The sequence below is a fragment of the Odontomachus brunneus genome, unplaced genomic scaffold (genome assembly GCF_010583005.1).
Source record: "Odontomachus brunneus isolate Ranch 3 - 2012 unplaced genomic scaffold, Obru_v1 Obru_scaffold_063, whole genome shotgun sequence".
NCBI classification, from domain to species: Eukaryota; Metazoa; Arthropoda; class Insecta; order Hymenoptera; family Formicidae; genus Odontomachus; species Odontomachus brunneus.
Window position 1 is genome coordinate 1,649,555 of NW_022639513.1, and position 14,860 is coordinate 1,664,414.

The 14,860-nt window shown below is 40.5% G+C and overlaps 3 protein-coding genes across 8 annotated transcripts in view; 2 read left to right on the plus strand and 1 right to left on the minus strand.

The window, feature by feature from the left end:
* Positions 1-980: 980 nt before the first annotated feature.
* Positions 981-3,149, plus strand: LOC116846267 (mortality factor 4-like protein 1). Its single transcript, XM_032819893.1, has 7 exons — positions 981-1,094; positions 1,213-1,251; positions 1,410-1,527; positions 1,738-2,046; positions 2,123-2,335; positions 2,421-2,590; positions 2,742-3,149. Exons 1-7 carry the CDS (start codon positions 1,052-1,054, stop codon positions 2,912-2,914), a joined length of 1,065 nt encoding a protein of 354 aa, XP_032675784.1. The 5' UTR covers positions 981-1,051; the 3' UTR covers positions 2,915-3,149.
* Positions 3,150-3,385: 236 nt separating this feature from the next.
* Positions 3,386-13,233, plus strand: LOC116846268 (serine/threonine-protein phosphatase PP1-beta catalytic subunit). 2 transcript variants are annotated; one of them, XM_032819895.1, is made up of 6 exons: positions 3,434-3,510; positions 4,380-4,451; positions 8,859-9,346; positions 9,419-9,517; positions 9,590-9,829; positions 9,921-13,233. In XM_032819895.1, exons 1-6 carry the CDS (start codon positions 3,459-3,461, stop codon positions 10,026-10,028), a joined length of 1,059 nt encoding a protein of 352 aa, XP_032675786.1. In that variant the 5' UTR covers positions 3,434-3,458; the 3' UTR covers positions 10,029-13,233. The 2 variants fall into 2 exon arrangements, with proteins under 2 accessions (XP_032675787.1, XP_032675786.1); XM_032819896.1 differs by lacking the exon at positions 4,380-4,451 and having other exon boundaries at positions 3,386-3,510.
* Positions 13,234-13,678: 445 nt separating this feature from the next.
* The window catches only part of LOC116846271, a 20,905-nt gene continuing 19,723 nt past the window's right edge, over positions 13,679-14,860 (minus strand). For all 5 annotated transcript variants that reach the window (XR_004378447.1, XM_032819910.1, XM_032819907.1 and 2 more), the window contains one exon: positions 13,679-13,948. Coding sequence is in view for 1 of the 5 variants with exons in the window: in XM_032819910.1 (XP_032675801.1) it covers positions 13,935-13,948 (14 nt within the window). In the remaining 4 variants the exon portion in view is untranslated. The remainder of the gene's footprint in view (positions 13,949-14,860) is intronic.

The following is a 14,860-nucleotide window of genomic DNA, read 5'->3' on the forward strand; positions in this document are numbered from 1 at the left end:
TTGATATATAATATGCTCACAAAGTATTTTAAGTATGGCTAGAGTAACGGAAGTGACGAAATAATTAAAATGAACTGTTTAACAAACTAAAGAATTATGCATTAGAATAAAACGCTCGTAAATGTTTAAGAATGTTAAAGATAACCTAAAGTTAATTGCTTAAGAATTAGAGGGAACTAAGCTTTAGAATTAGTGAATTAGAGAAATGAGATTTGGAAATGAGGACTATCTTTGGATTTCCGATCCCGGCACCCGACTCTGACTGACTGCTACGCCGGTCACTACTCTACTGCTGCTGAGCTTTTGTGATCCCGCCTTTAGGAAAGGGTCTGAATGGTAGTGATGCCTTCTTTTTGGGAAAGAAAGGTTTCGTACCTGTGCTGGGATTCTGTAACTCGTTATTGGAGTTAACGACAGTTTCGTTATCGTTGCGCAGCTTTTGTATACCGTAGTGTCGTTAATTCCAATAACGAGATACAGAATCCCAGCACTGGAGTGTCTCAGGTAAAGGATTATTTGGACAAAAAATTATCACTGGTTGGCAGTCTGGTCGGTCGGACGTGACAATAGACATCTGTGCACACTACGGATTGGAGATAGAGGATTGCGGATTGAAGATTGGAATTTGACCAATTGGAGCCAAGAGGACCAAGACCAAAGTGCATTGATTCGTCGAGATCTAATAGCGTTTTTCATTGGCAGAACTGGTGCTCACTGAGTGCGCACTAAGGCTTGTTTACAATACATTTTCATATTTAAGATCGTGTCTTAAATACATATTTAAAAATATTTTAGGTAATAAAATAATTCGTACGGATGTTATATATATTATATTACTGGTTAAAAATATTTGAGAATTTATTTAAGACAATCTTTCAATATAATAACATACTGTAAACAAGCCTTAGTGCGCACCAATTCTGTCAGTGAAAAACGCTATAATCTTCAATCCGCAATCCTCAATTTCCAGTTCGTAGTGTGACACGGACTTAAGGAGCGAGAATAGAAGAACGCGGTAGCGTTCCCCGAACACATCCAAAGCGTAGCATTTATGTACGGCGTCGGCATGGGAGAAGTATCAGAGTCACACGATGGTTAGAAGTGAATATATTTCGTTAGTAGTTGTATGAGAACTGTCTATTTAATCAGCAACGTCATAATTTACAAGAATATAGAATAATTACAACAGTTTGCAGTATTTATATTTTACAGTACTCAAGACAATGCCACCAAAGTGTAAATTTCAAGAAGGTATATTCCTTGACAACTCTAAACAGGAAGACTTGAATTATGTTATAAGAGTGAATTATAAATACGAATGAGCTTTAATCATTTTCTTTTAACTTATTTTATAAAATTCTATTAATTGCATATATGTTGAATTACAAATACAATTTGTATATTTGTAGGTGAAAAAGTACTATGTTTCCATGGGCCGTTGATTTATGAAGCAAAGTGTTTGAAGTCCTCTATTACTAAGGAAAAGCAAATCAAATATTTTATCCACTATGCTGGCTGGAATAAAAAGTAAGCTTTCTTTCTCACAGATATATGTGCTACTTTAGTTGCATATAAATAGTAGGCTATTTACAGCTATAATCTTGAATATTTACTTTCTCGTGACTTTATTGGTTGAAAACAAAATTTAATTACAGTGTAAACTAAATTATATTATGCTTCTGTGTTAAACTAATAAAATTAAAGTTTATACTAAACAATATGTTTTCATAAAAATAGCTGGGATGAATGGGTACCAGAGAGTAGAGTTCTCAAGTACAATGAGGCTAATGTACAAAGACAACGAGAAGTCCAGAGAGCTCATTCAAATCAGCAATCTACACAGAAAAATAAAAAGGGCAGCACAACAACCAAGACACAGGGAAGGCGAAGTGAAGGGATTAGAGAGAAAGATACAGACAGTAGGGCAAGTACACCTGTAGCAACAACTGACAAGAGCATAAGTCGCTTCAGCAAAGGCTCAAGCAACACAGCGACACCCTCATCATCTCATGATTCTCCATCTGAACCTACACGTAAAAAACGAAGGTTTGTCACATAGTACTTGTTGCCATATATTGATTGTATATTGTGGGCACACTTTATAAAAATAATTATTTTTTAGTCGACTAGAACCATCTGGTGAAACTGAAGAGTATCTGACTAAGGTGGAAGTTAAGATTAAGTTACCTGAAGAATTGAAATTTGTTCTAATTGATGAATCTGAAGTGATATTGAAGCACCATAAACTACCAGCATTACCTGTAAAGAATACAGTCGATAAGATCTTGGATGATTATGTCGAAGCAAAGTCATTGGGAAAAACAAATGATATAAAGTACGAATATAAGTTCATAGTCTTATTATATTATTATAATTCACATTTAATGAAAATATATTCAATTCTTGTATTTGAATTTTAGAGAAAGTACACTAGAAATAACGAAAGGTATTCGCGAATACTTTAATGCTACGTTGGGCCTTCAACTTTTGTATAAGTGGGAACGGCCGCAATTTATACAGATAATGAACGACAATCCGGAAACGCAACCAAGTCAACTGTATGGTGCATTTCATTTACTCAGACTATTTGGTAAGTAAACTCTCTCTCTTTCTCTCTCCCCCCTCTCTCTCTTTCTCTCTCCCCCTCTCTCTCTTTCTCTCTCCCTCCTCTCTCTCCAGTCATCTTTTATTGTTTATCAGTACAGCTTTTATTTAGGTCATTTTTGTTTGATTTTTTGCAGTAAGACTCGGTGGTATGCTGTCGTACACACCTTTGGACGAAAGAAGTATTCAATTGCTGCTAACACATTTTCATGAATTTTTACAATATTTGCAGAAGAATGACACTGAACTTTTCAACCTTCAGCAGGATTACACAGACCCGCCACCAGATTATCACCGAAAATATGGTTAAATCCGTTAAAAAAACATTGCAAATCTCTATTCATTAGAATTGTTAACAAAACTCTGCTGAATTTTCCTTTATAATATTTTATATGGTGATTAAAATTAGAAATATATATATAAGCGCGAGAACGCTAATCCTCGTTAAGCTTCGTCATTTTAAACAAATAATATGTTATATTAGCATAGACAAATTAGTGCGTAATTGTAATTACCATAATTAAAGAGAGATTTATATATATCAATTGCATTTAACGTTTGTTGAAAGTAAAATATCGGGAGCAATTGAGAAGTATGTCCAAATAATTCAAGATATCCTGCGTAGAACCATTTATTGATAAACAATCGGAAAACAAGCACGATGCACCCTCTGCAAATTTACTCGCTATTTACTTTGGGACTAAGCGGCCGGTCGATAAAACCGACAGAGGACACATGTACTCGAGCGAGCTGTTGTAGCGCGCCCGTGTCGCGTCGCTACAGTCGTGCAAATGCGCGCGCTACGCACCAGCCAGTCCGCGAACATCGGGCCAGTCGGTCAGTGGCAGGAAAAAATGGCGGATGTCGACTTGAATATCGACAACTTGATACAGAGATTACTGGAAGGTACGTGATTACTACAGGATTGGTCGTTACGAAAAACAGGCACATTGTGCGTTTCCCATCGGGAATTCTGCGGAGCGTGCGTCCTGCGAGAACGTATCGACGATCGCACGAACAGACTACGTCGTCCGTGAACGCGTCGCGCGATATCTCGCACCCGTGTCGTGTGTACATACTCGTGTGAGTACGTTTATTTGTGCTCTCATTCGCTACGGTTTTCCCGATCGTCCCTGTAGGAACGAGCCGCGCGACGCGGCCTCGGTAAATTTTACGTGACTACGCAGTGCTTGGAACGTACGTCGCGTTCCTCTGTCGCGTTGTACCGCGACGCGTTGCGTCGTATCGCGTCGTGTCGTGTCGCTCTGCGCGATTTCCCCGACGACCGGATTAAAAAACGCAGGAAAGATATCGATCTCGCTCGTGCGCCCGTTGCGCTCGTTGTTATCACCGTCGTAATTGCAACGCACGAATTGTGCGAAAAGTTGAAGAGACGTCGTCTCTTTCGCTCCGAGTTCCGCTACGTCTAATGGTCTCTATCTTTCTCAATCTCGCTATTTCTCTCGTTTTGTCTCTTTCTATTTCGCTGTCTCGCTCACGGTCGTTCTCTCTCTTTCTCTCTCTCTCTTTCTTACCACACGCAGACCTCTCTTTCTCTCTCGGTACACCTGTCAGCGTATCTTCGTCTTTCTGTCACGACTTAAAGAACCTTCTCTCCTCAATCACTATCCCCCCTCCCCTACCTACTGACCACCACAATCGCGATCTTTCATCCTCGTTCTTTTGAGGCGCAGAAGGAAAAAAAACAATCTCTCTCTTTTTGTTTGTTCTCTCTCTCATGCTACGCGAATGCGGAACTCCCTTGTGCGGTAAAGTATACCACACGCAGAAAGACCAGGTTCAGAAGAAAGCCAAGCTAAAAGATATTTTCTCGTCGGACTTTGTCGGTACGCAATAGCAACAACACAACATAACAATAATAACAACCACCACACCACAACCACCGCCATGTCATCACAACAACAGAAAACTCTCTTTTCCCCATGTAGAGCTATCCTTTTTGTGTTCACTTAGCTGCGCCACATTTATATTTCGTTATCGTTCCATGGCCTGCATTCACGCGCACATTTAGCAATGCGTTTAGTTCTAAACCTAACCTAACCTAACCGTGTAAGTGCAAAGATCGCATTTGGTGCGTTTGTAGCGAGCTGCGAGACGAATGTTAGGTAATCGCGACGAACATGAGCGTTATCGCTGCCGTGCACCTTTGCATCGGCATTAAGCATCGCGTTTCAAGTTTGACGCATCGCTCAAAGTGGCTCGATCACACGTAGCTTCAACGATTCTCTCCTCTCCTTTCTTCTCTTCTCTTATGAACATCTGTCCCTTTAAGGACACATACAATACCGCTTTCTCCTTCCCTTTCTTCTCTCTTTCAATTGCAAAAATTGCCGACGGAGTAAGATAAAAATACCAATTCCCGGACACGCACTTAATGCTGGACATTTTTATAGTTTTGGTCTTTAAATATTTAAACTTCTGAAATGACAAAATATATATACACATATTGAATATATATTTTATATCGAAAGTTTAAATATTTCTATTCAGAGAGAGAGAGAGAGAGAGAGAGAGAGAGAGAGAGTCCAAAACAATACAAATGTCCAGGATTCAGTACGTATACGTGGGAATCGGTACTTTTACCTCACGCTATTTAGTCGAAATCATCACGGTTAATTGGAATTTCGATCGCGAAGATTAATTCTTTTTGACGCGTGTCACATGTAAAGCTTTGCGGGACGATATTCTCAGTCACATTTAGCGCTAAATGCGCGCCGCGAATACGGGCCATTGCCTCTCTCGATGTGTCGCTCTCACTCGTGTCCAACTCTTTCTTTTTATCCCTTTTTTTTTCTTCTCTGCTTCTCACAAGTAGAGCCGTGTCCTGCATGTAAGTGTGATTCTCTCTCTCTCCTCTATTTCTAGCTATCTATGTCTCCTTCGCTCGCTCACTCGGTCGTCGATCTTGTCGAGTCTCGTAGTGTGGATTTAAAGGCACGAAGATGACCACACACATACACACACACACACACATACACACACACACACACACACACACACACACACACGCCTACTCCAAAGTCGCATATTTATTATTTGAGATACGAGTATATCCACGCGGATGCTTTCAAAACGTTTCCCAAGTTATCTCCGAATCTGTTTCGACGCACCTTTCCGGCTCTTAAATCTTACCATTTTCCTCACCTCTTCGTGTACTCGACTCTCCCAATTGAAACTTTCCGCTACGTAAAAATTGTAGAGTTTGTCGGACAACGTTAGCTGAAGATGTTAGCCTAAATGTTAGTTTAGCGCACGCTTATTAGATAGATTAGCATATTATGGATGTGTTTACGCAGTTGATCAGTAATATGCGTATGCTTTAATTATATCCTCGCGATACATCCTCTTTATTGTTTTTCAAATATAAAATCCTTTCTTTCTCCTCTTTCCTCTTTCTTTTTTTATATTCCGGAAAAATTATATTTTCTGAAGCAAAGAAACGTTTCGGATCGCAATTAAATATGCAATTTTTATTTTGTTACTTTTGCATATTTTAAGTAACAACTGGATAAGTGAGCAACATAAATGTTTAGCTAAAGACGTTTTTGACATTTTTAGACTAGTTGTTATTAATTGTTGATTTCTCTCGCAAAATAACGTGCCAAAGGATCACGTCCTTGAGCATTAATCACCATTAACGCGTAATAAAACTGAAGTTCAGCGCGCTGCGCGAGAGAACAAATTATTTTTAACTTCTTCAGGGTCGATTTATTTTAAATTTCTACTCTTCCATCCAGAGATTGATCTTAGGCGCATGCGTGGGTATAAAAGTGGAACATGGCGTGAGTTTCGTCGGTTTGCTGACTTGGATACATTATTATTAGGGCGGCCGAAATTGCGAAATTATCACGTGGAGGACGCGCAACTGACGATGCGTTCGCTACGCTGAAAATTTACGAGTACGTTTGTCGTATGTCCCTGAAGCGAACGTAAGGTCCGTAAGGTCCAGAAACATCTCGCCGACAAGACCTTACTGATTATTTTTAACCTCTTCAGGGACAAGTTATTTCAGATTTATCATTTTCTTTCACACTTTGTAGGTTAGAAGCAATTTATATGACGAGCGGTTTTAATTAATTATCGGATATCATGTACGTGCGTCGTATTATCTTGGGATCTTGGATCGAGCGAGTTTAATTTCAACCATAGAGAAAAGCTACGAACGATAGAAATACTTTCGCTAAATATTTCAAGAGTTCATTCGCGTGAGAGATAATTATATCGAATCCGAATATCGACCTCTCACAATTAACCCAATATATCAGTTTACGTAATCGAAATTAGGATGTGTGTAAATCTAATAATTTATTTATTTATATATGCACACACATGATTTTATTAACTGCGGATCGTACTTTTGCATATAATGCATACATTTGTGAATTATATTGACACGATGCTGTAATATGCGATGATGCAATATGTACGCGACGAACCGCTCTCACCGTCGGGAGCTGTTTTATACCTCCAAAGTTTGTTTTTACTCCGATGAGCCCATTTTGAACTCGATGATGCCGCGATACCGAGTGACATTTGCAGTGTTTCGCCTGAAACAGCCCTCGTCCACAGCAAGGTGACAATAGCTCCTACCGGATGGTGGAGTCTGCATCTCTGCTCTATGGTCGCCGTGACCTTGCTAATATGCAGTTTTCCAATAACCAGTATCGGCCCAGTTCAGCCGCACCGTGAATATTCCCTTTATATGCCTATAAATAACAGTTCGACGGCATATCTGTGGCGTCATAAAGAGAGACGATCTACACTGGATGTCGTTGAATCGCTTATTCCCTCTGCCTCCGTGCGCCGCTTATTAACGCTTTGGATGTCGCGTGACGTCTGCCTCGGAAAATACCCCTCGGAAGGAAACGGCAGAAAGGAAAAACAAAGAACAAGAATTAGAATTGACGATAACACGAGATCAAGAGCTTCAATCAATTTCCGCTGGTCCCGCTAAATTGTCGCTCTGTAATCATGTGATTGCTTGTTTTTTTCTCTTTTTTTCATCAAGATGTATTCCGCGTTGCTCTATACGATTGAAAAATTCGAGAAATGTCGAGTTATCCAGAATGTTATACGTAAAATCGTAACCACGCTACGATGTGGCTACGATTCCGGATTTATAGTTGAGTAATAGTCTCAAGTAACACTCTAGATTTTCTAGAGATTTTCTAGAACGTGTTGTCGTACAACTCATCAAAAGTAATTCCCTATCCATCTACATCTATACATATCTATCTCTCTCTCTCTCTCTCTCTCTCTCCCTTCCTCTCTCGAACTCTCTTATTCTCTTGAGGAGAAATTCGTACTCCCTAAAAAATTGTCCAACCTTTCTCCAACGAGCTTATCAATAATTTTTTCACGCCTTTAACGCTATAGTCGATGCGATATACCACCGTAGACACCGCCGGAAGTACCGTGACTGTACCCATGTGCAAAGTGCTCGAGAATAGGCAAAGATGATGGCTCACCGTAATCTGTAATACCGTAATCGTGTCACCCCTGTTTATTGAGACAGCTAATACCGGCAGACTTAATCATCTTCCATGCCCCAAAGTAGAGTTATGCTCGATGTACCTACGACAAGAAGTCCGCGACGAAGGTCCCTCGTCAGCGCGGTGGACAGTAAGGGAAAACGCGTCATTAGCGTTGTGTTTGTTAGCGATACCGCGACGCTTAACGACTCGTTGCACCGGCAAAAACACCACACGACGGTCACGTTTCTCCGCCAATTCCTCCCGCCAACGCGTGGAGTTCAAGGATTGCGTAATCGCGTGTAACGTTCGCGAGGGAAATTGACAAGACAATTGAGATATATATATATATATATATATATATATATATATATATATATTTATATTTATTTATTTATTTATTTATTTATTTATTTATTGACGCGTTCGAGAATAATTCCAGAAGTGAGTTCCAGAAGAGTACGTACGAGTTATTGCGCGGCGCAGGTTATGCTAATTATACCTAATAATGGCATTATCGATTTCTTCCGTAGATAGAGATGGACGTACTCGCGTTACAAAGATAGATTCTCACTCACACATAAAGTACATTTGAGCGGAGATCGTAAAGATCGTACCGGCTATAAATACATATCGGGAGTTTGCGGGAGTCGGTTTCTCTTTGTCGAGTAGAGAGATCGCGATTCACCGCGCCGACGAAGGGCCGAGCCGGTGTGTTGTTGCAACTTGACGTGATTAACCGTCGGCATTTCTGTGGCGCAGTCAGAGGATGTCGACCGGGCAAGACCGTCACCATGACAGAGGCCGAGGTGCGTGGCCTCTGTCTCAAGTCTCGGGAGATTTTCCTGCAGCAGCCGATCCTGCTCGAGCTGGAGGCGCCGCTTAAGATCTGCGGCGACATACACGGCCAGTACACCGATCTGCTGCGGCTCTTCGAGTACGGCGGTTTCCCACCCGAGGCAAATTACTTGTTCCTGGGCGACTACGTCGACCGGGGCAAGCAGTCCCTGGAAACGATATGCCTGCTGTTGGCGTACAAGATCAAGTATCCGGAGAACTTCTTCCTGCTGCGCGGCAATCACGAGTGCGCCAGCATAAACAGGATATACGGCTTTTACGACGAGTGCAAGCGAAGATACAACATCAAGCTCTGGAAGACCTTCACGGATTGCTTCAACTGCTTGCCGATCGCCGCGATCATCGACGAGAAGATATTTTGCTGCCACGGCGGCCTCAGTCCCGACTTGCAGGTGATTAGCAGCTGTTTCAGCCTGTTGTTTCATTCGAGACCAATGAACGCACTGATATTCCGTTTGTTTCAGGGAATGGAGCAGATACGAAGAATTATGCGTCCAACTGATGTACCTGATACCGGTCTCCTCTGTGATCTTTTGTGGTCCGATCCCGACAAGGATGTTCAGGTGAGGGGCGTCTCTTTTTGTGCAGCGCAACCCGCGAGAACGCCACCTGTATTTGCGACGACGTTATTTTAGGGTTGGGGCGAAAATGACAGAGGTGTCTCGTTCACGTTTGGTCCGGACGTCGTGTCCAAGTTCCTGAATCGTCACGATATGGATTTGATATGCAGAGCGCATCAGGTGGTCGAGGACGGCTATGAGTTTTTCGCCAAGCGTCAACTGGTCACGTTGTTTTCCGCGCCCAATTATTGCGGAGAATTCGATAACGCCGGCGGCATGATGAGCGTTGACGAAACACTAATGTGCAGTTTTCAGGTGATCGACTTTTCCTCGAGAAACAGTTCTCATTTGACTCGTTGTTGACGCAACGTTCAATTCACGAAGCGTCGTCCGTGTTTTCCCACAGATCTTGAAACCATCGGAGAAGAAAGCCAAGTATCAGTATGGAGGAATGAATACGGGTCAAACCGGTAGACCATCTACGCCACAGAGGAATCCAGCGAAAAAGAAATGACAGCCTTCTACCGATCCTGCACAGCAACAAACGCGATTATCCTTAATGGAGGCTATCATGCTAGGTAAATCTGCTTTATGCTTGTCGAAGCTTACTTAATCTACACTAGCGATACCATTTACGTGCATAGTTACAAATCTATTTCCCATGATCATCAGTTGAGCGAAAAAGCCAGAAAAAGTATAGCAAAAAAAAGACAAAAAAAAAAAAAGAAAAATATGAAAACGGAACCGAGAAAGGCGGAAGAGCGAAATGGAAATGAAATGTAGAACATTACTCAATGTATTTAGGTTTATGCAATGATTCGCCGATGATTTAGATATTTATATTTAGCACGCAATGTTTCCAACGTGTGTGCGCACACGTGTTACGACGACGCACTCCGGACGATTCGAATGCGATTTACGGGGCGAAGATACGCTAATGGATTCACGTACTGACACGTGACTTGCAAAGGCTTTTAACCATAGTGTTTCGTAGCGGAAGCGCTTCGATGACATTCGCCATGATCTGATCTCGTCTTTGGTTTTCATGTGTTTCAGCACGAAGACGTCGAGATACAGAATTAACCTAATCTGATAAATGTAAAGCTAAAGTGTATAAGATTTACCTCTTTCCTTAATTAACGAAATGAGAGATATAAACGACTCACGGTTAACGTTTACTTTTCATCTGACTTTGCAAAGGCTCGCTCCTGCTCTCGCTAAATTTACTTGGTGATATCTACCATTAACGGAGTAACCCTTTGCGAAAGTTAACCCTCTTTAAAAAGCATTTTGTCATTCTCATTTGTATTTATTGCTTCACTGTTGATGTTGAGTGTAATTATGAGACTCGCTGTTATTATTACTATTATTATTAATATATATGCATTAATATTATACTTTTAATATCAATTCATATATATATATATATATATATATATATATATATATATATATATATGTTAATATTAATATTTTTTTTATTTTTAATATTACTTTTAGCACTGCTTGAGCAGCTAATTTTAAGTTTCATCGTTTTATGAGAGATGTTGCGCGTGTACATAGATATATATATACACACACACACACACACACGCATACATACATACATACATACATACATATATATTTTTGTCCATTTATCCTTTCTCTCAGAGAGCATTACTCATACAAGTTTCATTCTATTTTCATCGTGTGCGGTATACCGAGCGCGGTAGTGACTGCACGTTCCGAGATATATCGTAGATGAATTAGATTGTTTATTCTCACGCGACGAATCCAATGAAATACAGAGAGAAATCAGTATTTTTAAGATGACGCGTATGATTTTACCTTTGTTCGAAGGATAGTTAGAAGGGGGATCAAAGGAGAGAAATGAAAATGTGGCACATTGTAGTCACAGAGAAAAGAAAAAGAAAGAAATGTGTTTAAAGGAAGAATCTCAATCGCATTTTTCATGCTTGCGCTGAACGTGAAATATATCGTGTATTATCATTCGGCTCGTAGCAAAATTTGTTTCGTCGCAATGATGATCGCGTGAACTAGGACTGTACGAGCTAGTACGAAATGGTATTTGTTTCTGAATCCGATTTCTAAATTCGATACAAGTAACATTGCGTTACATTGAATAACCAACTTTGAAATCGTTTGGGCCCCGCTTAATGATTCTCTGGACATTTGTTACAGTTATATGTGTATTACTTGTACTCAATTTTACTAACTGGTTTCAGAATCGAGTATCATTTTACACAGTCCTAGCAATGAACATCGCAGTGAATGTTTCTCGCCAGGCAGACCGTGCTTTCAATTTCAGTGAAAATTCTGCATTTCTTACAATGTGTATATATATTATATATTCACACTTACCCGCATTCAGTGTACGATATTCAAATGCTAGGATCGAGACTTGTTTACTTCGAGTAGAATGACGACAAATTGCATTTAGATAATTCAATGCATTTATTTAAAATGCATATAACGCATATTTATCGTGACGCATCGTTCTCTTTCGTTCCTACATGATCATTTGTATCTCATGATTATTTCGTAGACTGTGTTAGTAATCACGCTTCAATGGTATCCCAGCCGCGCTTTCGTTCGCTGTATCGGCGCAGTATCATTGCTTGCGATTGTTTGCGCGACAGTAGTCTGATCGTAGGGGCGGCGTGCATTGGTGCACATGAATCGTCGAATATTGTCGGAACATATTCGGCAGCATTGTAAGATCGTGCACGCGCAACATTTATCAGAGCAAGAATTGAAAGGAATAAAGAAGAGGAATACAATTCTCAGCACAGCAGATAAGCGATATCGATCGCGATAATAATGTCCAAAAGGTTGTATTCATACCGAAGATATTTTTCTCGTAGTAATGTGCAATTGTGACTTCTAGAGATTTAATATTTGTGCTATCGCGACGGTACGTCCATGAATATAAGTCAGTGTGTGTTGCGCACCGGGACGCATGAATGGGGCGTCGATCCAAGCGCGAGTCCGTCGATATGAGCGGAGGCCGATCGATTATCGAGATCGCATGGCATGCGAATCGCTGTGTTCGAGAATATAGTCTGAAAACACAAGAGAGATGCGTATCGCAAACCAAATTCACTCAGTTCGGCCCCGAGATCAATTATGCACGACGAACCGTTTACAAACTAACGAGACACTATTGGTATTACGTTGTTACTCATTATTTGATTGTTGTTTAATAATTATCAGATGTTGACGGCGATCGGCGAGATCAGTGATTTATTGTTCAAGGTATTCTCACCGAGACGACACGTGAGAAAGAGAGACGCGGTGTAAAGTATTGCGTTTGGTGAGACATGTCGAGACAAAACGGCCGTGTCCCTTCCAACTTCTTTATCCTCCGCGCTCCCTCGCCTCTCCAAAAGGAAAAGAACGAAAAGGAAAAAAAAAAACAAAAAAAAAACTGAGATTAATTGTCAAAGGAGCGGTTGTGATCCCTCGTGATATGCGTTTTGTCCGAGAGATTCATATATTATATACAGATATTATATTTGTAAAGGGTTGGCTGGTCGCGATTCGACGATGCTTTATTAAAATAAGTAATACAAGCGAGACACACGTGCTCTCGCAGCGAGAAGTTTGTTCGACTATCGTGGGTTGTTATATCGTTCGAATCGCGACGGAATGCGTCATGCAATGGCGTCCTAAAGATGTAAAACTTTCAGATAATAAACATGCATATTGTTGTACAAGCCTGTTGTCGTCACTGCTTCCATTTTCTTCCATTCGCGCGCTCCTCGAGCGGAAAGTCGACGTGAGCGATGCAGGGCTACGATAGCGTAATACGTGAATGTTACGTTACGTTAATCGTGACGATAAGACGCAACGTTATTGTTATCTTTTAGTTTTTCAAATAATATTATTATTGAGCCTGTGTCAAAGAATTGCTGTGAAGAATCTGTCGATCCATTGCTCCACATTTAGCTTAGAAATGATTATACCAAGTGTAATTTATTTAATATTGTACATATTGGGATTACGAGTGTATTGTATCTGATATTTTACATTTCAAATTGTGGAAAATTCGGAGTGCGCGAACCATCAATAATTAAAATTATATTAATTATAGCTGACATTACGAGGTTATCGAGAGAGTTGAACACGAGACGAAGGTGCGAACGAATCAACGCCATGTAGTAAAATTTTGGCAGTGTTTACTTTATTTCGTAGACAGATCACGATTGAATAGTACAATAAAACATGTGGCAGGAGATGTTAATACATAAAACTCCGTGGGCGATATGCACTGTGATAAGAGACGCCAAAACTCTTTCGGAACGTGGTGCACGTTCCTCTCTATATATTTTTTGTTGATTCTTTTCTCGAGCATTATTTTCCTTTTTTCATCGTTTTTTTCATGGTTCCGCGCTTTCCATACGGCGCCGGATAGTCATCAGTAGACGTGAGCTGCAAAAGAGAGAGAAACGTTGATCAAGTGTGAAAGAGTGTACAGTTGTGGCACACTTATGGAAAAATACTCCGCTGGCAATACTTGAAAAAATTACCTCGCGATCAATCGCCTTTATCGGCGCGATATCGAAATAAGATTCAACTTTTTAATTCGTTATTTTTCCATAAGAGGGTCCAATTAAGAGATTCTTAACGGAGGATGTATGAAAGGTTCGCGTTTTTGTGATTAGCGATTAAGAATATTGCATCTTTTTTTATGCTGGTACAATTGGTGACTTTTCGTAACGAATGTACGCTATACATCCTCCCATGGGAATCTCTGGACAATCCGGACAGGACGACGGGAATGTAATACAATATACAGTCAAACATTGGAAAACTCGTAGGTTCTTGCATGTCCTCGTTGCATACGGCGTAATGTTTCGACCGTGCTGTGACAACAGCAGTTAATCTTTCGATCAGTGGAAAACAAAATGTTAAGTTACTACTGCATTAATATCGATCGCTAGATAAGAATCTAAGTATGACGCAACAAAAAGCTGTAGCCTGGCAAACTATCACGCGAATGGTAACGCAAATTGATTATTTAAGGTACATTGGTGCTTAGCTGAGCGGCGTATACTACACATCTAGCAGAAATATTACACCGTGAATGAACGAGGCCCAGTACGCTTGGTCTGGGTATTCGAGGCATATCGTACAAATGTCACTGGACAAGTGTCTGGAAGAAAATCCAAAGTTGGACATATTAGAAGATGTTGAACATGAAGAAACATACGAGTGATTGGGGCGTTTTACAAATACAGGCTTACGTACAGACCGCCGTATAATGATTGCTCGTGCGAGACAACTTTACGATTAGAGAGAGAGAGAGAGAGAGAGAGAGAGAGAGAGAGAGAGAGAGAGAGA

Excerpts from the sequence above, each read along its gene's own strand:
- LOC116846267 (XM_032819893.1), top strand. The coding sequence starts at position 1,052 with ATGTACGGCGTCGGCATGGGAGAAGTATCAGAGTCACACGATG. Across the intron at positions 2,047-2,122 it reads CCTACACGTAAAAAACGAAG|TCGACTAGAACCATCTGGTG; the intron begins GTTTGTCACATA and ends ATTATTTTTTAG. Across the intron at positions 2,591-2,741 it reads TCATTTACTCAGACTATTTG|TAAGACTCGGTGGTATGCTG; the intron begins GTAAGTAAACTC and ends GATTTTTTGCAG.
- LOC116846268 (XM_032819895.1), top strand. The coding sequence starts at position 3,459 with ATGGCGGATGTCGACTTGAATATCGACAACTTGATACAGAGATTACTG. Across the intron at positions 3,511-4,379 it reads GATACAGAGATTACTGGAAG|TATACCACACGCAGAAAGAC; the intron begins GTACGTGATTAC and ends TGTGCGGTAAAG. Across the intron at positions 9,830-9,920 it reads CACTAATGTGCAGTTTTCAG|ATCTTGAAACCATCGGAGAA; the intron begins GTGATCGACTTT and ends GTTTTCCCACAG.